This window comes from Kwoniella shandongensis, chromosome 8 (genome assembly GCF_008629635.2).
Source record: "Kwoniella shandongensis chromosome 8, complete sequence".
Classification (NCBI taxonomy): Eukaryota; Fungi; Basidiomycota; class Tremellomycetes; order Tremellales; family Cryptococcaceae; genus Kwoniella; species Kwoniella shandongensis.
In genome coordinates this window covers 58777-81720 of record NC_089294.1, presented here as the reverse complement: position 1 = coordinate 81720, position 22944 = coordinate 58777, and the positions used below count along the sequence as shown (strand labels likewise).

The 22944-nt window shown below is 49.8% G+C and overlaps 11 protein-coding genes across 11 annotated transcripts; 5 read left to right on the top strand and 6 right to left on the bottom strand.

Moving 5' to 3' along the window:
- Window positions 1–211: 211 nt before the first annotated feature.
- Window positions 212–2215, bottom strand: CI109_104485 (uncharacterized protein; the record flags this gene model as incomplete). The annotated part of the gene is made up of 4 exons (XM_032007933.1): window positions 212–669; window positions 744–801; window positions 861–2117; window positions 2186–2215. The coding sequence occupies 4 exons, from the start codon at window positions 2213–2215 to the stop codon at window positions 212–214; spliced, it is 1803 nt and encodes a 600-aa protein (XP_031857792.1).
- A 2952-nt stretch (window positions 2216–5167) lies between these two features.
- On the top strand, window positions 5168–6760 carry CI109_104484 (uncharacterized protein; the record flags this gene model as incomplete). Its single annotated transcript, XM_032007934.2, has 2 exons — window positions 5168–6393; window positions 6481–6760. 2 exons carry the CDS (start codon window positions 5168–5170, stop codon window positions 6758–6760), a joined length of 1506 nt encoding a protein of 501 aa, XP_031857793.2.
- Window positions 6761–7084: 324 nt separating this feature from the next.
- CI109_104483 (uncharacterized protein) lies at window positions 7085–8770 on the bottom strand (the record flags this gene model as incomplete). The annotated part of the gene is made up of 8 exons (XM_032007935.1): window positions 7085–7150; window positions 7238–7546; window positions 7621–7755; window positions 7815–7891; window positions 7946–8091; window positions 8163–8254; window positions 8329–8553; window positions 8612–8770. The coding sequence occupies 8 exons, from the start codon at window positions 8768–8770 to the stop codon at window positions 7085–7087; spliced, it is 1209 nt and encodes a 402-aa protein (XP_031857794.1).
- Window positions 8771–9717: 947 nt separating this feature from the next.
- Window positions 9718–10486, bottom strand: CI109_104482 (uncharacterized protein; the record flags this gene model as incomplete). The annotated part of the gene is made up of 3 exons (XM_032007936.1): window positions 9718–10107; window positions 10195–10407; window positions 10466–10486. The coding sequence occupies 3 exons, from the start codon at window positions 10484–10486 to the stop codon at window positions 9718–9720; spliced, it is 624 nt and encodes a 207-aa protein (XP_031857795.1).
- Window positions 10487–11405: 919 nt separating this feature from the next.
- Window positions 11406–12318, bottom strand: CI109_104481 (translation machinery-associated protein 22; the record flags this gene model as incomplete). Its single annotated transcript, XM_032007937.1, has 5 exons — window positions 11406–11447; window positions 11510–11572; window positions 11664–11855; window positions 11937–12067; window positions 12156–12318. The coding sequence occupies 5 exons, from the start codon at window positions 12316–12318 to the stop codon at window positions 11406–11408; spliced, it is 591 nt and encodes a 196-aa protein (XP_031857796.1).
- Window positions 12319–13262: 944 nt separating this feature from the next.
- On the top strand, window positions 13263–14743 carry CI109_104480 (uncharacterized protein; the record flags this gene model as incomplete). The annotated part of the gene is made up of 9 exons (XM_065967510.1): window positions 13263–13353; window positions 13414–13605; window positions 13663–13716; window positions 13776–13875; window positions 13971–14153; window positions 14238–14337; window positions 14414–14551; window positions 14618–14675; window positions 14736–14743. 9 exons carry the CDS (start codon window positions 13263–13265, stop codon window positions 14741–14743), a joined length of 924 nt encoding a protein of 307 aa, XP_065823582.1.
- Window positions 14744–15469: 726 nt separating this feature from the next.
- CI109_104479 (uncharacterized protein) lies at window positions 15470–17614 on the top strand (the record flags this gene model as incomplete). The annotated part of the gene is made up of 7 exons (XM_032007939.1): window positions 15470–15998; window positions 16071–16185; window positions 16266–16416; window positions 16482–16651; window positions 16712–17313; window positions 17374–17429; window positions 17492–17614. The coding sequence occupies 7 exons, from the start codon at window positions 15470–15472 to the stop codon at window positions 17612–17614; spliced, it is 1746 nt and encodes a 581-aa protein (XP_031857798.1).
- Window positions 17615–17740: 126 nt separating this feature from the next.
- On the bottom strand, window positions 17741–18601 carry CI109_104478 (uncharacterized protein; the record flags this gene model as incomplete). Its single annotated transcript, XM_032007940.1, has 1 exon — window positions 17741–18601. One exon carries the CDS (start codon window positions 18599–18601, stop codon window positions 17741–17743), a length of 861 nt encoding a protein of 286 aa, XP_031857799.1.
- A 245-nt stretch (window positions 18602–18846) lies between these two features.
- CI109_104477 (3-demethylubiquinone-9 3-O-methyltransferase) lies at window positions 18847–20139 on the top strand (the record flags this gene model as incomplete). Its single annotated transcript, XM_032007941.1, has 2 exons — window positions 18847–19551; window positions 19783–20139. 2 exons carry the CDS (start codon window positions 18847–18849, stop codon window positions 20137–20139), a joined length of 1062 nt encoding a protein of 353 aa, XP_031857800.1.
- Window positions 20140–20374: 235 nt separating this feature from the next.
- CI109_104476 (SBDS family rRNA metabolism protein) lies at window positions 20375–21587 on the bottom strand (the record flags this gene model as incomplete). Its single annotated transcript, XM_032007942.1, has 6 exons — window positions 20375–20479; window positions 20554–20931; window positions 21074–21203; window positions 21304–21347; window positions 21406–21457; window positions 21553–21587. The coding sequence occupies 6 exons, from the start codon at window positions 21585–21587 to the stop codon at window positions 20375–20377; spliced, it is 744 nt and encodes a 247-aa protein (XP_031857801.1).
- A 253-nt stretch (window positions 21588–21840) lies between these two features.
- Window positions 21841–22876, top strand: CI109_104475 (uncharacterized protein; the record flags this gene model as incomplete). The annotated part of the gene is made up of 4 exons (XM_065967509.1): window positions 21841–21872; window positions 21989–22160; window positions 22318–22424; window positions 22666–22876. 4 exons carry the CDS (start codon window positions 21841–21843, stop codon window positions 22874–22876), a joined length of 522 nt encoding a protein of 173 aa, XP_065823581.1.
- Between the last annotated feature and the right edge of the window lie 68 nt (window positions 22877–22944).

Below are 22944 nucleotides of genomic sequence, written 5' to 3'. Positions count from 1 at the left end.
GATGTTTGTTCAGCCGTCACGACGTCGATACGATAATACGTTTTTCATGGATGTATCATTAGTGCACACACATACTTTTACTATAATCTCACATGCATGATGTTCTAGCACACTTGTACACGGTACATCTAGTTTTACAGCACTCTTTTACACTGGGACACTGAGAATGCACTGTGCCGTGACAATGTAATTTGCCAATCAGTCTCCACTCCTACAGACCATCCACCACTCCATCAACTTCTGCCATATCTTCCAGAGTCGTCTCTCCCGCTCCGTCCATGGCTATCGAATCAACACTAACATCCCCCATATCCCCTCGCTCTTCCATCTCTGCCCAACCTAATACTCGTCCAGGCCCAACTTTGACCTCCTCTTTCCCCTTCTCTATTGCCATCTCACCTCTTCGCTTCATCGTACTAACTAGATCTGCGATATTGTCCCACCTCGCATCGAGTTGAGGATCCGCCATCTCCTCTTCGAACATCAGATCTGTCGGATCGATCTCGTCCGTGTCGATAGTTGGTGAGAAGAGTCCTAGTGGTGAATGGGGTGGAGCGTTCGAAGTTGACGCAGCGAGGAAAGGCAGAGAATGGATCGCTCCGCCTGCAAGGGATTCGCGTAACATTCGGCGGAGTTTGATGATCTCGGTACGTTGTTTGGACTTCGTAGCTACGACATTGTAGGGTCAGTATTTGTCGCCAGAGCGTTAACGGATGTAGGGTGGATGGGGAGAGGGTACTCACCTTCAAGCATTTTGTTGATGGCCAGTAAACTTGCATTCGAGATCTCTAGGTCGGCGATCTGAACGAGGCATTAGCTTTGCATGAGCAGATATCCGCCGGGGCATTCGGGCAACTCACCTTTCTATTGACTTTCGCCTCCTCTGCATTCGTCTCCAGCACATCGTCCACCTCGACATCTCTCCCCTTGGTCAATGCCAGACCATTCTCATCCACCACTTCCACCTCCACGGCCGTCGCGCCGCTCAGTCTATCTCTTTCCGAAGTCATATCCAACAGCACTGCACTCCTCTCGCTTCCACTCGCACTGTATTTCCTCGAACTGGTCCCCGTTCTCGACCATTCTTCGGACGATCTTGCCGGAGTAATCACTGGTAAATCGACAGGTTTGAGTTCCGGACTACCCGGCGGAAGAGGTAATGGTGGAGGGTGGTTCGTATGTGGATTGAATGGTAACCGTGGTCTACCATGAGCATGTGAGAGATTCCTCGGTGCACTACGTGGAGGATCCCCAAAAGCGGGGTTTGAAAATGGTATTGGTGAAGTTGGGGCTGATGCCGTTGGATGAGGGAAGACGTGCGCAAGAGTATGATGGGCATATATTGAAGGGGGGAGTGTGGGCGATCCGCGCGGTATAGCATGTGATGGTGATGATCTATTTGATGACGGTCCAGGTACATCTATATCTAATTTCTCTGGCGAATCATGTCTAGTCCAAGTAGTTTCGGTCGCATAAGCAGTATCAAGCAATACGCCGTGGGATTGAGATGTCGAGCCAGTCGTGTCGACGATGAGTTGTGTTGCTGCGGAAGAAGTAGATTGTCTAGATATGGCAGGTCTGATAGGTGTCGATACAGTGATTGAAGGTCTGACCTTGACAACAGGCGGTCCGGGTCCTACACTACCTGGAGTATCCTTCAGTGACAACGCTCTCGTCCGCGTAGTAACATTGTCCACACCGTGATTTGGAGTATGGGGTGATCCTCCTCCTCCATCCACTACAGATTTGGTCGCCCTAATCCTCGCCACCGGCGTTCCATGACTACTACCTCCCAACGCCGACGTAGGGGCTGTCCTACTCGACGTGACAGGCGTAGAATTACTGTGTGTCGGTGTACGAGCTGTGACTCGAGCGTGGGGAGTGGTCGTCTGAGTAGGCGGAGGAACAGGAGATCTAGCGCGAGATGAAGGTGTGGACGTTCTTAGTGATGTGGAAGAAGGGGTAGATCGAATGGAGGGTCGTGTAGATGGAGAAGGGGAAGGGGTGTTTGAACTCGAAGCGATTTTAGCTCGAATTCGAGGTTGAACAGGAGTATTACTAGTGGATGAAGATGCGATAGGTGAGGAGGAAGGGGCGAGCGATATTTGAGCTGTCACCTGCAAAGCGAGAGCATCATGTCAATGAGAGGGAGACCAAATGAGCAATGAGTTCAGAGCAGACGGACCTTGCGCCGGGGTTTGATGGGGTCTGTCATGGTGGTCGTGAAGCGAAGATCATTGGTGATTCAAGCTAAGGAGCAGAGCACTACCCTCCATCGCCTCTTTTCGTGCTGCCTGGATGTTGTCGCTGACAGTTGAATGTGAAGTTATGTATACACGATTGTTGAAAGAGGTATAAATGGTGTGGATGTTATTGACGTTGTTACCGTTCTCCCAGGCACCGGGTCAACAGAACATCGAATGTGGCATCGTCCTCTCAATGCACAGCTGTTTGATCACAACCCCACAAACGAAACAAGCCGTTCCCAAGGGCAGAACAGAACATCATGCATAGCAGGTGGCGTGCAAGTAGACTGGTCATGATGGTGCATGACAATAGGTGACCTCGTTAGGAAAAAAGAACCATTCGTATCAGGTATTTGCGTCCGCCACCGAATCGTAGTGGGGGTAGGGGAATGGGGGGCGAAGGGGGGAACACAACACTTTGCCCTCTGACCCTCCTAGACCCCGAAAAGGGGACCCATGAGACTCGGTCAGAGTAACTCATGTGTAGCGGTGGCAATTCCTTTCTTATCTCTGGATCGCATGAGCGATTTCATGAGATACCCATTCATTTTGAGCCTTGAAACTGTTGAATGAATCTGACACACACAAATGTGAAACGGTTCAATGGGATGCATGCCTTGATTTGACTATCTTTGTACGGCCTTGGAGAAAGCAACCTCATTGATCCATTGTATAATAGCTCCACAACGGTCACCGATGAGGTGACATTGATGTGATCAACGCTCAGTCCCAGTGAAAGGAACTGTTAACCTACTGTATCTGGTGGACTTTAGGGTATAAAAAGGCCCTTATTTGATCAGACATTTTCCAAACTCTCATCGATCAACAGCCTCAGCTACAGACCAATCGAATCCGACCGAGTCCAGCCCACACACACACACACACACACACACACACACACACACACACACACACACACACACACACACACACACACACACACCACCCATAATGTCTGACCAAAACCGCACCGAAAACTCGCAGAATCGATCCACCTCTCAGTCGACGCCCAATGGTTCGTCGCTCCCAAGTATACCCCATGTACAGACTTTTGGTACCACTTCCCATGCGTACAGTACCCGAGCCTGGAAGGAGGAATATGAGCAAGGTGGGCCAGGCAAGCGTCGTCTGACTTTCGGCATTTATGCTCTTGACCGGCGGAGTACCTCGGAGGCGACGGCTCAGTCCTCACCTCCGTCTCAAGGAGGTGCATCTTCCGGGTATCAAGGTTCGGCACGCACTACATCTGATGGCAGGCCTACCTAAGAGCCGAGCACTTCAGGGGCGATAGAGTCCAGTGGTGGTCAGCAGGATCGAGGCAGTAGTCATGGTGGACGGTGATCCCACTCTTATAGTAGTTAGCGATTTGTGGGTGTTTTTTGTGTGATTGAACCCGAGGAAGCGAGTGCGGAACTCATGCGTATTGGGCACTCTTGCCTAGGATATAGTTTATTCGTTAGCGTGCCGTTATCGTATGAATGTACGTGGTTGGTTATATCCCACATCGCGTAAACCTCGTATTGCACCGCTCCAACTGTCAACGTTGTTGATTTTCATCGTTGAGACGACAGACATGTGGTCCGCCAATCCTTCGAAATGTGGATTCTTGATCCAGACCTTGGTTGCAAGTCATTTCCATAGACATATTTTGGGAATGAGCGCTCAGCGTGTTGTCTTTTGTGCTAAGTTAAACTACAGAGGTCCCGGTAGGGCTCTGTTGACATGTACTCCAATTCCTGCATGAAGAAGAATCAGACATTCATGCTAGACCTCCATATTTTGGTATACATGTATTCGAGTGGCGATTCATAGACGTGGCTACAGTACGCTGACTCGTTTTGTCACTATCTGGAGTACAGGCTCTGTAACTCCAACACGCAGGACCACGCATAGCTCGCTGTGAATGGACGAACGGGGCATGACGATACTGACCATTTCGCTCAGGCTTTCAGCGCGTGGAAAAAATGCGCCATTAGGGGGGAAGAAGTCTCGTCTCCTGGTTTGCGCCTCCAGACCCCCATTTTGGGGTCATCGAGACTTCCGCCTCCTAAGCAGGCTGCTCACACAATCCTCCTTTCATCGAAGCGAGTTTGAAACCAGAAAACCCCCCGGTTCTCAATGCATGACGAGGTGTTTGAGTCTCTCTCTGTACTGAGCCGTAGGTTCACATCGTCTGGCTTGTACATCGCATATTATCGTATTCTACGTAGCTTCTGAAACTTCAAGGCAAGTGCAAAACGATTAATCAGGATGCATGTCCAGTCTTAGTGAGCCATATGAAGCATTTCCAGACTGTGATAGAGCAGGAGTCGTGAGAGCGGTCTCGAGATCAAGTTGGTCGAAAACCAAGAGAGCAGTTGTTCCGTTCATATCAACTCCTTGCCGACAGTGTACACTCGTCGAGTCACCAACTGATGACGATGCATAACTGAAACCCCCCCTCTCGGAAGGCATCCGCCCAGTTGGCTTCTCGCCGAGGTGCGATCCTTTACAGCTTCCTCGATCGATCCACGAGCAATAAGGTGGATCCTTTGGGAGCTCCGCGAAGCAATGCAGAGGTTGACCAAGAGCCTATGAGGTCATATCGACGTCAATAGTTTGCTCAAAGGAAGAATTCTCGACAACCTCTCATCCTTCAAACAGTATTTGCAAATACAAGTATCAAGGCTGTATTTGGCCTTCTTGCGAGTCTGTGACGTGATGCGGTTTAACGGAGGGCATAGCGAAAGGAAGAGGACGCTATTTTGACGAAGGATAAGGTATAAAGAACGGTCCAAATTTCCCCACCCGTTTCCCCTCTTATTTCGTTTATCGTTCACAGGAAGCAGCTTTGCCCAAGTGTCGCCACCTGGAAATCTGTTTTACAGATTACTGAATACGGGAGAGAACCAACACCTGCGTGCACAAACGAGAACGCAAGAATGCAAAGCAGGCTTTTTGATAGCGCTAAATCCGCGTGCGACATCTGCAAGAACGGTGAGGTCGAGAGAAGTGTTTTATGGGACCCAACGGAGAATCGGCCTTACCAGTCGTTGGGAGCTTGCAGCAACAAGAATTGCAAGACTAACACCCAAAACCACTACGCAGCCACTCAGGAACTGAGGGACAGGGAGTGGAAGAAGAAGATGGAGCTGCAGAGGGATGAGACAAGTCACAAACACGGCGGTGGTCACAGCAGAAGTCATCACAGGCAAGGCGGGAGGCGCAGCAGTCACAACAAAGAAACAACTCTCCAGGCAAGTGAGCGAAGGCAGAGCAGAGCACCGCGAAGTAGAGTTGAGCCATATTCTGATGAGATTGGGGAGAGTGCAAAGGCAGGCGCACGGATGTATGGATCAGAACCTGCCGCCACACATGGAGAAGCTCAACTCCCAGCGGCCCCAGCGGCCTATCTTTCAAATGACGATCTGAATTGGCTTTCCGCTTCGGATCAAGTCCCACTTCTTGGAAGACAACCTTCTCGGCACCGTCGTCAAGTGCAGCCTTTCGAGTTGGATGGAGGCAGGAACCAACACCTTCACACCCAGATTTTGGAACTGGAGGGACCCTTAGTCCAGCCCCAAGAAATGGAGGGAGAGTACGGAAGCACCTACCAGCGCGTATCTCGGTCATACACAGCCCCTCATGCTCCTCTAGCTGGGTCACCTCAGGAGCTGCCCGCGCGAAGCTCACGAGATCAGGAAGGAGGAGCCACATTATATTTTCCGGTGACTCCTTCCTCGACTCGCTCGTCGCAGCCGACACTTGAATGGGAAAGAAGCAGCCCTCATTCAAAGACTCGTCGGGCTTCCATTGCTCTGCCTCCGTCAGCTCAACCGTATGGAGAATATTACGGACAAGCTGGAAACGACCATGCCAATCAAGCTCCACCGTCTTACCCACATCATGACGCATACCGCTCAGCCAATCCGACTTCCGGATACAGCATACCGGCAGCAGGCACTTCTGTTCTTCCGATTGCACCTTCCCGGGAAGGCGAAACCACGGGTCGTGGTCCGACGTGGATCAAGGCTATACAGCCCAACAGCTCTTCGGAAAGATCTGGGAAGAGGAAAAAAGACAAGGGCAAATTAGTCGATTTCGGTAATTCGATCGTACGGTCATTGACCCCACAGAACCACAAACGTCCTCCAATCAGTAGGCCCAAGTACGTTGGAAGTTCTGCTGTGCTAACTTCTCCACCAGGAAAGTTCGCCCAAGTCAGCTCACTACAGCCGTCCTGTGGTCTCTGTAGCCAAAACATCGACCCATCGACTTCCACTTGGGGGGTGAAACAGTATTTGGATCTCCAGAACCCGGGAGCAGCTAGATCGTTTTGCGATCTTCGCGCTCTCCGTGCAACATGTGGCAACGACGCCTCATGGGTGGCAATCAATCCGTCGAAGTACAAAGACATCCTGGAAGAGAATGCTGAGGATGATTTCACTGCCCGTGAGATCTGGGACCTCCAAAAGGAGAACTGCTTTTTGCGGAACGAGTACCGAGAGAAGCGTAGCCGATGGAAGCGTCAGTAGACAGGGGAAAAGACTGCCAGGAGCGGAGAATTTCGTAGATATGGGAAATCGAGTCATATACACGGGCGGAGAGACAAACCGGACACGGGATGTGGGGTATATGGGGAGCTAATGCAAGAGTGAATGGGATAATGGTATGAGTAGCGTCAGTCACATGGTTGCGGTCGCTCAGAGCACGGGCAGTCGTCGACAAAACGACTTGTCTCGCAAGACTTCGTACATGTTCCCTTCAACTTATGGCTTATCCAAAAATCGCACAACAGGTTCATTCTCTGTACGTGAAATGTGGCATCATTACCGTGTTCATGTTCTGCGTTTCAATTCCTAAGTATATATTTCGTGGTCATCTGCGTCAGGGCCTAGTGGATCATCCGAAGCCGCGAGGTTACACTGCGAATCAGACGGGATGTTAGCGTTGCCAACAGCGCGCTCACGAAATCTGGCTATCTTTTTCCGGCTATTGTAGTAGTGACTCACCTGATGAAACATCCTAAGCTGGTTTGGGGTGAATGCTCCGACAACTGAATGTAGTAGTCCCCGGTTATGGAACAGTACCAGATCACCTTCTTCCCAATCTTGCGCATAACAAAGCTCGGGAGCGATACCAGGTCGTTGAAGTTTGTAAAGTATATCGCGAACTTGTGCGAGATCGGTGATTGTAGCCCCGTCTGGGAAAAGGGCATTGTCACGAGAAGAGGTTGGAGGAAGAGGGTCGATGAGGAGTTGTTGGGCGCCACATGGGTGGACTTGGAGGTGCAAAGCACCTGTCACCGGGTTCTTCCAGCACTAAGAAGAAATGATCAAACGTCAGACCTCTGAAATGCGAAAGGGGATATGACAGGTCTACGTCATGGACTTACGACAGGGAAGACCTTGACTTTGCTCTCATCCCATTCAGGAAGCTCTTCCAGGTCCATTTCCAAACCTTCGTTTTCGATCCCAAGACCGGTCGGCAAAGCATGAGCCTTGGACATCCACACATATGGATGAGGCGCCTGGATGTGATTGTCATGTTAGTTATATCGCCGCGCAATGTATCCAGAGCAATACTTACGTATCGGACCTTTGTGCGCACCGCCAGTGACTTGTACTCGTCGGGGAGGATATCGAACATATTCTTTCCGCTTACAACTGTTCCAGCTCGTCAGGTAGCAGCCCGCTGCACGTCTCATCACGCCCACTCACAGACAGTACCACCCAGTGGTACTTTCAGCTCGTCGCCTGTCCCATCATCGTATCGGCAGGTCTGAGGTTCACCCCGAGGCACCTTGACAGCATACAGGGTAGTGACTTTGGGTGGTGACAGAGCATAGAGCGCAGCATCGATGTGCCTGTGGAACCATATACGCTAACTTCAGCTTCTGCGTGGTCGATTGGTACTCCCAATGCGGTGTTCACATACCATCGATAGAATCTTGTCACCCCCTTCTCCTCCTCCTCTAGTGGTACCGGCTCTTTATGGAAGGTCCGGTGATGCGGGTGTTTGAGTTGAGGCTGAAAACCCAGAGTCAAACAGTCAGTCAAAGCCGAGCCGTCACAAGTACTCCGCATTAATGATAAACACATACATGATCCAGACCTTCATATACCTCCGGCACTTTACCATTGCCGATTAGCTGTACTTGAGGTTGATGGGGGATTGTCTTCAAGTCAGGATGGAGAATTGACGACTTTGTGCTGCCCGTCTTGTTGTTGCCATGACCGTATGACTCGGTGTTTGGGTCAAAGGCGTGCGTCAATTCGTACTGCTGCTTGGGAGTGAGCTTGAGGTTCTTGAAGAGAAGGATGGAGTGCTAGGAAGGACGTGATAATGTCAGCTGTGAATTCAGAAATGGTAACACAAGGACCCACTTTGTAGAGCGCATCAATGATCTCCTCCATCTGAGCGTCATCCACCTTGTCCGGATCGAAACCATCTACCTTTCTTCCAAAGTCTTTGAAGTGGGTAGGGTTTGCCGAAGCGGGAAGGGGGATGGGGGAGTATGTGAAATGGGTAGTTGCGGTGGCCATGTTGCGCGAGATGACACGGCAGGGAGTGAGTCTGGTTGTCAGAGTTGAGTACCTACTGAGGTGTGCGATGAGCATGTAGATATAGATAAGGATATCTGAAGAGATGAAGAGGATTAGAAGATGAGCAGATACAAGTTGTTGATACTATACCCTTCCCCGACGTTATCGGGATCACTGTCACCGTGTGTGACCGGGAACAGAGATAAGCAGCCATCGCTCGCGTTTTGCCACCCAGTTACCGTAATACTTCCGGCGGAACTGGATCACGATGAGGCTTTATTTAGTCAAGCAACGCTTGGTAGAGGCAAGGGGAGGCAAGACGCTTCGACTCACAAGTAGTAGAATTAGTGGGTCCTAGGTGGGTGAGTATCACAGAAGAACAGACCGCTCTCAATGTGGCTGCACACTTATACAGGTGATTTACTCGTAAAAGGACATGTTGCGTTGTCAGGTCGGAGCAGAAGACACGTCATCCCGCATCCGACTACACAACTCGATGAGATACCAGACATCTTGTCTTGCATTGCAGAGCAGCATCTGTCTCCAGACATGGCTGTGGGAACAGCAGAGAGGAGTTTATATCTGGGGAATAGATACTATGCTGTGGAATTCGCCTGAATGGGATTGACGCAGACTCTCGTCCACTCGGAGTGTTCGACTCGACTCGACCTCTTATTGCTATGTCTATGCAGTATCGACTTTTACCCCGAATTGTGCAGTTCGGTCTCCTGGCTTGGACTGAACCGGCCACTGACACTGTCAGACGCCATAATTAAGGAACTGTACCAAGTGATATATGATGGCCACGCGTCCAATCAGATTTCATTAGTCGCATTTCAAACTAGAGATACTTATGCACATATGGGGTTGAGGTGAACAGTGAAAACAATAACAAGGACGAGCGTATCTGATCCTAAAGTTCAATAGTAGGGACCGATCAACAGGAATCATCCACAACATCCGCCCTTCTCGTGCTTGTTTTGTCTCTTGCTGCGGCGGCCTTCATGGTCACCGGATCGGCTGCGAGGTGCGAACTCGGGGGCAGCAGTTGGTTGTGGTTGTTGTGTCACGACATCAAAGGGTGTTTGCGAGAACCCCTCGTAATCAGGGACTGTATTCTCTGGAATGACATCACCAGCCGTAGTGTTCGGATGGTTGGTTGAAACCAACGGGTGACGGGATGATCGAGAGGACGAACGGGATGGGTCGCCACGCGAACGATACGACACAGTGGAGACCGGAGAGACATCCGTATATGGCCCCGCGTAATTCAATGTGCTGCCGCCTGAATAGATGGGGGACAAAGGTGAGACAAGAGCAAAGTCGTCTTTCCATCCCTAAATGAAGGAAATAAGGGGTCGAGAGACCAGCGTTGTCAGCGGTGGACCAGGCTCAATAGAATCGACGACAAAAACCTGACTTACACGGTCGGGGATTGTGTCTAACGGTGACACGGTCGCCCTAGAATCTCGGTAGTAGGCGTGCGGTGGAGCAACAGTGAGTGGTGCGGGCGCACTGGAGGACGAGCGTTGACCAGCGTAAGATTGCCGATGTGAGAGTTCTTCACAACTAGCATACATGGAATCGGGTCTAACGGGCACGGCGCTCGCGGACATTGCATCGTAGTCGGTGAATTCCTGGGATTACATCTCAGCACCAGTGTTCATCATTCACAGGAATCTCTCTTGTACTCACGCTTGCGTTTGGGTCTGCCATGTTGATTGTTCTTGAAAAGTGAAACTGGTAGGTATGTTGTAGAGTGGATGTATTGCTGTTGAGATTTGGTGTTGTTGAACTTGTGAAGATGTGGACTGTCAACCTCGACTTTAGCCGCCCTTTATACCTTGGTTTCGGCAGCCTCAAGTTTTCATCCGCCCCAGTGACCCGGCTTTTCATCCTTTCAACAGAACTACCTTTTGTCCAGTGCCGACCTTTGTTAGCTATCCTATTCAGAATATGAAACAACCTCAACCATATCTGTAAGATATCGCAATTACTTGTGTCTTCGCCAAGTACCCTTTCATCGAAGCCAAAAGCGAAACTGTCATGAAACGTTTCAGCTCGTCTTCTCATGACGACTCTCTTGGCTCAATCTATTTTGGCCCATATCCTTTTCATCCCTTACAATTCGTGAAGACAAGTGTCATCTACGTCATTGACGACATCATTGCTTCAATGACATCGTTGAGCGTGTCAGCTCCTTATGATCAAAGGATTTGTCAGGGGGACGAAGACCACAACGGTTGTGTTTTGACTATTCAAGCCTTCGTTTAAGATGTTTTCCAATTCAGCTCGCTTGAAGACGAAGACGCCAAGTTGGCAAATCCAATTCGGGTGACAGCGCTCTTTTTCCAGTAGCCAATAAGGTCAGCGCTCGAAGACATTTTATGCCCTTGTTGTCCTTTCATATTCGTGTTTGAGCACTGTGCGTCAGAAGGAAGGCAACCTTGCAAAGGCTACAACAGTCAGACAGTAAGGGGTCCAGCAGGGGCCAACGACCGCGCCCTCTTTTCCCCAGCTGTCCCGGGAACCATACAGCTCAGTACCACTCGGACATATGCGACGGTGGCAGGGTGAAAGCGAAAGCCAATGTATGCATATTGTCGAAGCAGGTTCTCACATTTGACGCCCCTTTCTAAGGTGCAGGCTCTTCCTCCTTCTTCTTCTTCACCTCGATCTGGAGGTTAGAGCGTTAACACAAGCTACTGAGCTAGCTTAAACGTAGGTGCAGTGACTCACTCTGACTACTTGATCCGCTGGTGCTCCTTTCAACACGCCCACTTGCGCTTTAAGCATTTCAACCTGGCGGAATAAGTCGTGTCAGCGAATGAGTGACCGACAATGATCCCGGGCATAGTGGTTGAGAGCGAGAGTAACGAAACGGCACACTCACGATATCATCTCCCACATCACCCTGAATGACAATCTCATCCTCTCCTTGTGGATTCTTACTAACACTACTACCCGTTGCGAATTTGCCCGCGAAAAGCTTTGCAGCCTTTTTGAGATCCACGCCGAACAGCTCGAGATTTTGGATATGGGTAGCGTGTTTTCGTTTCGTTCGCTCAGATCGTTTGATAATGATCTAACGGTGTATATTAGCACCTTATTCCGGCATCTGGCCGGAGATGTGATAGGCTAAGAGCGAGTAAGTTCGTGTACATACCTTGGTCGCCTCCTTCTTCTTGGCTTCTGCTTCTGCCTTTTTCGCAGCCTTCTTCTCAAGTTTGGCAGCGTCCGCTTCGAGCTTTTCTTGCTTTTCCATCGAAAGTGTCCCGATACGAGATGTCAGAGCGCCTGTCGTACGAACGACATTGGAGATGTCAGCCAAGGATCTCGCGGGGACTGTGATATTTCTCCGCATAGCATAAGCTCCAAACCTCACCTTCGCCCCAAATCCTCTCGTACTCGTCCGAATCCTTCTCCTCCAACCAACTCTTACATTTCGAGACAGAGGGTCCGAACTCGCAATACTCGGTAGGGAGCGAGCATACCGCACAGTAGAAGGGCACGATGGGCTTGGTAGATGGTCCTGCGGTGGATGACATTCTGTGTTTTGGGTAATAGCTTGACACTATCAGAGATCAAGTTATGCAAATGGAGTTGATTGATGACGACTGTCTGTACATGTGCTTTGCACAACTTTTGGCAGGAGCTGTGAGCGGGGACGGAGTTCGGGAAAATCTCCGTCTCCCATCTCTCCGATAACGGCCTCATAAGTACCGTTAGGGCCGTCTCAAGCGCAGGAAGGACTTCGCCAGCACAAGCATATTGCATTGATAAAGGCGGGACTGACATCGTGGCGCCCTAGATTATGACGAGCAAGAGCTGCGAGAGGGTAAGAGCTTGAATTTGATTTTAGAAACGCGAAAATGGCGTGAGATCGTTACCGTTAAGCCCACACTTGAGACTTTTGGAATCGGCAAAGTCGCCGTTCTGGGTCTAAGCTATCACCGTGCATACCGTGGAGGCCGCAGTGGAGAAAGCGGCGCGAAAGGGAGAATTAACATGTTGTGTGGGAAGGGACGATGATCTTCGCCTTCGTACTCGTAGTACTCAGGCCGCTGACCGATAGCGGACTATTTGGTGACGATGTCGAGGCATTGCTGGATGTGTACTGCAGTGGAAACTGAAAGTGGATGATCCATTCGTCAGAGGCACGTTCACATGCACGACAGACCTCCACCTGGATAGTTTACGAATATAGCCATACTCGTAGACATGAGGACTGATCGGTCTCCCATTCCCATTCCTCGCATTTCGGAGTGGTGACTCACTCCCCCCCGGTGGCGGAGATGAGCGAAGGGGACTTTTGATGAAATGACGTTAACAAGGTTCTCGGCAGTAACTAGTAGGAGCAATATGATCGCAGACACCGCTAGTGTAGTTGTCATTTCGTATCCAAACAAAACCCTCAACTTTCCTGTAATAGCATATCGCGACCTTCCCCTTTCTCAGCTTTCAATCTTCTCTCCCTATTCATCCAGTTAAAATGTCTGCAAGAGCTCTTTTCGATTCGGTCGCTTTGACCGGTGTTCTCGAAGTTCCTAAACTATTCAATGTCGAAGGATGGGTAGCGATCGGTATGTCCTCCCTCATTCAGCTCTGAACAGTTGCTAATACACTTCTGCGTGATTCCTAAGTCACTGGCGGAGGAACTGGTCTTGGACTCGTGACTGCCACTGCTCTCGCTGAGAACGGAGCGAGAGTGTACATCACCGGTCGTAGAGCCGAGCCACTAGAAACCGCCGTAAACGAGTATAAGAGCTTGAAACGAGGAAAAGGGGAGATCTTGAGTGTCCAAGCGGACGTCAGTACCAAAGAGGGTATTCAGAGTGAGTACATCGGTCCTGACGAGTAATGCTTTACTAATGCTAGGAGGGAAATCGTAGAGTTTGTGGAGGGAGTGAAATCGAAAGAGAAGTGGATCAACGTCCTGATAAACAGTAAGTCGTGCAAACTGTCTTCTGCGATACAGCTCTTGAGCTGATTCCATATCGACTAGACCACGGTGTCTCAATGCCTTGTGCGGATATCAACGGATGTGAACAGACTGCCGAGGGACTTTCCAAGCAAATGTTCGAGGGAGAGAACTTCGAGACATGGTATGCCTTCCAAATCCAACTTCGACCTACCACAGATGATCCGTGGTGCAAAAGCAACTAGTGACCAGTCGAGCTGACTTTGGTCACGTTATCAGGATCGACACATACCGCATCAATACTGCCTCGTACCACTTCACCTCATTCGCTTTCCTCCCTCTTCTCGCTGCTGCAAAGACGGTAGGCAACTATCCCGAGCCTGGAAACATCGTCAACCTCGCTTCGATGTCCGGTATCACCAAGACTTCGCAAAAGGGTCAATTCAACTATAATGCAGGAAAGTGAGTTGATACTACAGTCATCAATATATCGACACGAGGCTAGATGAAGTCAAAGGTATCCTGCTGACAATTGGATCGACGTAGAGCCGCCACCATCTCACTCTCACATATGCAAGCGACCGAGTTCGCTCGTCGAGGATTAGGTATTCGAGTCAATGTCGTTTGTCCGGGTTACTTCCCCTCCGTAAGTCCTAAACCAAATATGTTTTTCACCAGACGCCTGTTCAACAGGAGTGCTGACCCCCTCGTGACTCTGGTAGGGAATGACGGTGATCAATGCCGAAGATAATCAAGGAACCGACGCTCAGTTCGCAGAGTTCAAGAACAAGTGGGGAATCCCATTCGGTCGACCTGGAAACGCTGTGGACTACGCTCAATGTATCTTCGGTCTCATCACCGTGAGTGGCGGCGGCATTGTAGTATATATGAGGAAACTGTACTGATGCGAGTTGGACTCGGTATAGAACCAATATGTCACCGGCGCGGAGTTTGTCATTGATGGTGGATGGCTCTTGCAATCTGGTGAGTAACGTATCACAGTGAGAACCACAATGACACTTGACGCTAACTGCCCCAATCTAGCCTTCTAAATGGTGCTGAATTGTCAACAATCTTATATGTAGATTCCAAAGGAGACGGATGCTGTAGAGATGATCTTCTCATGCATCTGCACTATCAATCGGCTGCTTCGAACTGCATACCGGCTATCATCGTGTTAAGCCGCTTGGAAGACCATTGTAACGTCCTCAGGAAGAAGCAATGCCTTTATGACACTTCATCTTGAAGCTGTCCAAATAGTCCTATACACAGCTTAGGTCGATAAGACCGCAGAGTCCGCAGTCAAAATGACTCTGCAGCTAGATCAGGACTGACGATCGCCGAGACAGAGGAGCCGCATATGCTGTCCATGAGAAACCTCGACTTGGCTGTCGGTTCTACGTTCCCATTGTACGTGATCGAGGGAGTCGTTGAGAACGGGCACCAGACAGGTCCTCACCTGAAGAGATCGCACGTTCGTAACCTCTGGGAGACTCACACATCATTTTAAAACCATAGTGTGAATGACCTTTCGTCCACGCATACCCACATGAGTGACCTTACTTGTCGCTGTGCTTAGGTATTTGGGATACATGCATTGAATTCATCTTAATTACATTGATCGTTGTTGCCAAGACGCGAATATATCAATACGGATCGAGTAATTCAAACGGATTTGACTTTGTGATTTCTGTCGTTTCAACTCCAACTCCAACTTATCCCATCTCATCTCGTCTCTTTCTCGTCTCATCTCTTCATTCCAATCGGACCTAGACATAATGTCACGTCCTCCCTCTCCACCACCTCGGTACGACTCGACTCCACCACCCACATCTCCCACTTCATCAACCCATTCGCCTTCCATACCGCAGTATCAACATTCGTATGCCCAGCCACCCCCGCTTCAAACGTCATCATCCCAAAGACCGCGATATCGACCCAAACCATCATTCCTTGACGAAGTGATCCCTATCCCATCATCTTCATCTCCCTCCACATCCACATTCCAAAACTCCAATACAAACTTATCGCATACGATTCGAAGATCCGGTTCAGTAGCTATCATCTCCATCTTTTTATTGTCCATCATCTTTTTAGCCAGTACAGATGATAGTTCGACCAAACTACGAGATGGAGCTCAGATCAAAGGAGGTGGTCTCAGACAGATCTTCGGAGTGGGTAGTCAAGCTGGGATAGGAGGAGCGGAATGGGTAGCACAGGATCTGGATAAGGTCCCGGAGGAAACTACGACTTCTAGTGCGATCACTGCTGGATCGACGGGAGCGGACGGTGTAAGACCAAGTATCGGTGAGTCGAAGACTCAGCTAGCAACCCCTCGAAGGCTGACGGGAAGCTGATGCTGTGTTGTCACCTTTTTAGACTTTGAGCAGTACAAGACGCTCAGGACGTTACCTGCGACTGCGGTCGATGTGACCTCTGAAGGAAAGAGGGTCATCTTCATCGGCGATGTGCACGGCTCCTTCGACCCATTAGAGTGAGTGATCCCCTCTCCTCCTACTGCTGAACTGGTCGTAGTGCCGTATAGCCTGAGCTGATGCGTTCTCTCCATCGCAGACGTCTTATGAAGAAGATCAAATACGATCCGACCAATGATCGTTTGATCCATGTCGGTGATCTCATCGCGAAGGGATCGAAGAACGAGCAAGTTTTATGGTGGATGAACGAGAGGAGAGTGTTGGGTGTTAGAGGGAATCATGATCAGCCAGTAAGCGAGATCTGACCACACTTTTCAATAGAATAGTAGATATTGACTTCTTTCCGTCCACTCAGGTTATCCAGTGGCGAGCTTGGATGGAGTGGGCTGGTGGAGCAGACTGGGAAGCGTACATGGACTCGCTTGGTTCTGGAGCGGCGGAGGGAGCGATACATACCTTGACCAAGGAGGGAAAGCAGTTCCCTAAGAGTTGGGAATGGAAAGGCGAGCATTGGAAGATTGCGAGGTGTGTACCTGTCTTGCTCCAAGTGAAGGACAACGCTTATAACAATTTGATTTACTATAGAGCTCTGCCCAAGCGAACATATTTGTATTTACTCGAACTCCCTCTGGTCCTCCATCTCCCCTCTTTGCACACCATCGTCGTTCATGCCGGACTGCTCCCAGCCGACCCTACGAAATCCCTTTCCGACCCTTCCCAACCCCTTGTCCAATACGCCAACGTGACCTCCGACATGTCCGCGACGGCGATTCGTAACTCTGAAGAGATGTCTATCCTCTTTGATATCCCTCAAAATCAAGATCCATGGAACTTGATCAATATGCGTTCAGTCTACACAAAGGGCAAGAAGAAGGGTCAAATTACCAAGAGTGCAAAGAAGGGAACACCATGGAGTGATCTGTGGAAGAAGCAGATGGGAAGATGTACAGGTTTGGGACATTGGGCTGTAGATGGGCTGGGGGAATGGTCGGTGGAACATGAACAGATGGACGATGAGCAGTTGGAGGATCAGGAAGAAGGAGGTGTGGACGAGACGGTACATGAGAAGAGGCAGAAACCGGGTACACCAGAGGCGGCTGGAGCTGCGGCAGGTTTGGGCGGTGCAAAGACGGATACCAAAGATCAGTTGGGCTGTTCGCCCGTTACGGTCATCTATGGACATGCCGGTGAGTGGCGCGTTACTGGGTAGATGTTCAAGAAGAGTGTCGGAGCTGATGTTGGTTCAGCTGGACGAGGACTCGATATCAAGCAGTTCAGCAAAGGAATCGACACCGGATGTGTGGTGAGTCACGAGATCGAAAATACCTCGTTGAAGTTGAGCTGAACACCCATCTCATTTCGCAGTACGGCCGACAGCTTACCGCAATGGTTCTTGGCGATTTGAAGGGGCTCAAAGGGCAGGTGGTCCGAGTGGGAGATCACCAGGGTGTCTTGATCAGCGAGCAGTGCGGAGAAGGCGGAGTATAGGTGATAACTGTATCGATAGGAATAGAATACTGCTAGACGGATTTCGTACGGACTGGACATTCTGAATTTGTTGTTGTGCATGCTGTATGATATATCACAATGTACCGTCACCTTCAAGGTGTTGTGCTAGCTGCTTGGTGCTGCTGCTGCTGCTGCTCTCGCTTCGGCTTTCGCTCTTCTCTCTTCTTCCTTTTTCCTTCTTGCCTCTTTCTTCTCCTCTTTCTCCTTCTTCTTCGCCGCATCTGTCTCCACTACCTTCTTTGCGACTTCGTTCCGTACACTTTCCAAGGGATTGTAGTACAATACCCAAAGACCTTTTGTCCTTTCATCATCTTTCCATTTTTTCCCAATCTCCCCTAGGGTTTCATCAAACCCTTTAACGATTTCTTCTTTCCTATTCTCAGAAACAGCTTCACCTCTCTTGCGATTCGCAAAAACAACTTGTACTCTATCACCTTTCCCCAATAAACCTTTTGCCAAGCTGAGTTTATGGGTCAAATCGCCTTGGGCAGATTGCCAGCTGACTTGAACTTCCTTCTCTTCCATCCCTACTAATCGCTTGACACGAGCTTTGTCCTCTTGTACTTTCTCCTTCTTCCTCTCTACTTCTTTTTCTAGTAATTTGACAATTGGATATTCTCGATCTACGTTGACTAGGACGAGGTTGTGGGTCGAGGTGGAATATGTGGAGAGGATAGATTTGAGGGGTTGAGGGGCTAAGAGGGCGTTGGAGGATGGATCGACAAGTTGGACTGTCTCGTAGGGTATTTGAGCATCACGGAGTGTCAAGGGGTTGGTGGGTGGTGGTGGGGCACGTATACCAAACTTGGATGAAGAAGAGGAAGATGAGGATGAGGCAGCTCGGACATGTTGGTATGCGGTAGTTTTGGAGGGGGCGAGGCGCACGAGAGGCTGTGGAGTGGTCGTGGCGATGGGTCGAAGCGAGGTTGCTATGCTTCGTAGCACGGCTGATGGACGAGGCGGCATCGCTGATGAAGTGTGATTGTCGACGTGATGAGGTTATAACGGTTGGAAGACGTGTTGATGAGGTAGACGATAGAAACGAACGTGATGTTGGGGACGAATTCACTGTATTCGTTCGTTCCTGGAAAGTCAAAAGTCCACCTTCCGAGATTTCCATCGCTCTTCTTGACCTTGACATTACATCTATATCATCTGTACTCGTCTGCTCCCTATCTCTCCATCGCAGTCAGTGTAGAGCACACCACAACATGCATCGCCCATCGCTACCCTCAGCTCTTCGTACTGCTCGACCCGCTCTCCGCTCTTTGGGCATACGATCGTCTCACCCCTCCACATTCTTCCGATCGCTCTCTACCACCACACCCACTTCTTCCTCCACCCCCTCGTCCAGCACCAGCTCGACATTCACTACGATCAACGAATCTGAGATCTCTCATTTCTCTCGACTATCATCACAATGGTGGGATGAGAATGGTGAATTCGGTTTATTACATCGTATGAACCCTACACGAATTGAATACATTCGACAAAAAGTCGCTTTTGCCCCATCTCTCTCTGATGGCGAGACGAAAGAACCAGAATGGACATTTGCTACACGACATTCTGATTCTGCTCGTGAATCATCACGAGGGACAGGTGCTTGGTTAACGGGTCTGAGATGTCTCGACGTCGGTTGCGGCGGCGGCCTATTATCCGAATCACTAGCACGTCTAGGCGGGACGGTAGTCGGCGTAGATGCTAGCGAGAGTAATATCGGAATAGCCACAACACACGCTTCCCAAGATCCCTTTTTAAGTCAAAAGATGGAAGAAGGGGGATTGCAATTTCGTCATTCGGCAGCTGAGAGATTGAGAGATGCAGGAGAGAAATTTGATGTCGTTTGCGCGATGGAGGTTTTGGAACATGTGGATGAACCAGGAGAGTTTTTGAAATGTCTCGGGGAGATGGTCAAGGTGAGTGCGGCGAGCGAGTGGGCGTATCTGGTATCTCTGGTAGAATGCTTCGCTCGATGTTGGGCAGTGATCTGGCGAAATACGCCAGACCCGATCTGAGATGGGGGTGGGTCAGGAGCCGTAAAATGCTTTGACTACTGCTTGCTCGTCATCGGAAGGAGCATTTATGCAGGGGAGAATGCTCTGCCTACAACTTGGATCCGTGCTGATTTACTGGTTCCCTCGCCGCAGCCCGGAGGCCACCTCATCATCTCCACGATATCCCGTACCCCACTCTCTCAACTACTCACGCTCACCCTCGCCGAAGACGTCCTCCGTCTCGTCACGCCCGGAACTCACACCTATCGAAAGTTCGTCAAACCTTCCGAACTGCGTCGATATATCTATTCCTCAATGGGAGGTTTCGATACATGGTACAAGAACGAGGATGCGAGTGATATTCGAGAAGACGAAGTGGGGGAAACGAGAGGGATCATATATGATCCGTTAAAGGGGGCATGGAAGCTTTGGGGTGGGGTAGAGGGCAGTTGGTGGAAAGAGGCTGGCGAGGGGTGTAACTATATGTTCCATGCGAGGAAGAGGGTGTGAGAGCGGACAGAAGGGGTAAAGGGGAGATGGTAGCAGATAACTTATTATTCGTGGCAATAGAGCCTCTACACAACATGCACATGCACCGACACATATGCCCTCATCACGGTCAGTGCCCATTCGGATTCGCACGGCTCAGCGCCGCGACATTCTCGCCACGAGACGGCCGAGCCAATATGATAGGTGTCCAATACCCATGTATGATATTATGCATATCGTCCAAACCACGTCCCGCTTATCCACCTACACTGCCCATCGACTCGACTCTTCCCTTGCCTTTTGTCTCGGTGTTGACGAGATCTGTGAGTGTTCTGAAGCTGCTGGGGTTTATTTGGACGATCTGCGGGGGTAGGTGGGTAAGAGTGATCAGAAACTGGCATCGGGAAAGCCTGCGTTTTGGGCGAAACCACTCACCACCTCCCATTCCGTTCCCGTCTCTTCCTCTTCTGTCTCTTCCGTCTCTGCCAAGACCTTTTCCTTACATCTCTTCGCATCCTTACTTGGCATCGTGATTCTGACTCTCATTCTCACCCTTCTTACGGGCAAGACCTCACCATCGCTCAATTTCTTTATCAATTCCAAAGCTTGAGCTTTGGCAGGTCGATCTGCTTTCACTGAAAAACCAACTTCCGCCATCGCTTTCTCCACCATCCCAACCGTATGTTTTCGAGGTGGCGTCGTCGTTGGATCAACAGTCATTTCAGATACGATGGTGGCTATTTCTCGAGATAGCGAAGAGAGATGATGTGTTCGTTCGAGATTGTTGATTTGTAATTCCCCTTTTCGTAAGATCTACAAGGAGACGAATGATCATGGTTCGTGGAAAGGGAATTAGGTAAGATAGAGGACGAATCGAGGAAGAAAGAGAGTCCAGCAGTCAATCTTAGATCAGCATCAACCACTACCATCTGATCAATGACGCCGCCGCACTCACCTCCTCGATCACTTTGTTGATATCATCCGTCGCAAAGCATTTTTGCCAATCTTCCTTCTTTGCCACCTGTCCTTTCGGTACATTCGTGAACACCTGTTCTATCTGAAGGATCTCTGACAGGTCTGTTTCGCTACAGAGGGGTAGACAGCGCACAATGACAGATAGTCAGTATTTTGCACAGTCTTCACTTTCACTCTTATCTGTGATATGGTCGTCGAAAGAACACTCACACGCCGGATCTGAACTCTGAGACTTTATTTTGATAACATGCGATCTGACCAGCAAAGTCAGCTTCTCGCATCACCCACTGAGAAGACGAGATAGTGACCCACCTCGAACCGCTTGCCTCCCTTTTTCGTCCGCACGATACTGACATTTGTCAGTCTGTCGAGGGATCGTCAGCATTTCTTCCGCGGTCGTTCGAGCACCTATGTCCATTCCCCCTTCTGCCTCCATCTACAACGCAGCCCGTAACTCACTTGATCTGCGTCCCTGGCTGTTTGTTGATACTCATCGTTGCTTGCGCTTGCTTAGTGATCAAAACAAAACAAAAGATCCTTGAATGCATTTCAACATTGCTCATACTACGGACTACAGACGTCATGTCGGGTTAAAAAAGAGGGACAACCGTGGGAAAGTGACCTTGATACTGCGGTGGCAGTCACTCGCCCTTGCTCTCGAACAATGAACTACGTCAAACATCATCTTATCTTCTACCTTGTATCTGTTCCAACCACAACTAGACGCGATATGACAGAGAAGACAGTATGAAAGTCTTTGAGAATGAACTTGCGTATGAGTGAGTGGTTTACGTTTCCTTCAGCCTACACCTGTATGACTTTAGCTAATCATTGCTACGTTTCCACCCAACCTTCTTACTCCATTGCCAAACGACCTGCTCTGCTACGACAACAGTTACCCAGCCGAACATACGATAAATTACCTTCATCGAAAATATCCAAATCCATTCGCTACACACGTCTATTCGGTTGATACGATATCTCGGTCTGTTGATCCGGATAGTGGGATATTGAGGTCGGAGAGATTAATAGGTGTTCAACAGGGTGCACCGAAATGGATAACCAAGGTGGGTGTGTACGATATCGTTGATGATGGAACATCATGTCTAGTGTGGCTCCGAATCAACCCTCATCGCGTGATGACGAGCTTGAGCGAGCTATCGTCGAACTGAGCACGAACATGGAGATTGCATTTTGCTGACTGCATCCTTTAATCTGATACAGCTGTTCCACCTGCCTCCGACTGCTTTCGTACGTGAGATAGTCTTTGTCGACCCATCTACGACTGCTGCAACGTCCATGTCTGTCAATCTGAGTCTTGCCCAATATATGTGAGTTGGCTCATCCAAACTTTACAGACAGTCATATCATGTAGCCATTGCTGACGTTATCTCCCTATCACCATCCTCCTCCTTGGCACTGACATGATCACGATTCGCCTATAACTAAACATCTCGTTTTCGTCAAACTCTGTCCCGTTTTCCCACCGCACTTGTCATTCTATTCCCGCAATCCCTCTCTCTCGTCACCGCAACGATACTATGACGTCGACGTCGTGTTGGTCACCTACAGATCATGTCTCGAACTAATCACCTACTCGCCTCTGACGCCTTCCACTACGCGATTTCACCAACGAGCCGTCCTCGTCTCTGGTTTCCCTACAAACATGATAGCGCGACGTATTGAACAGGCGAGTCTGGATAGGTTCAAGGCGAATGCGGGAGTTGGGAAGAAAGGGTTCGACTGGGTGTTATCGGGTGGACAGAGCGGTGGACCGAAGTGAGCGAGAGCGAGCGCAGCGAGTGACGTCAAATTGGGCACTCGAGGATGATGTTCCATGAGAGGAGGAGA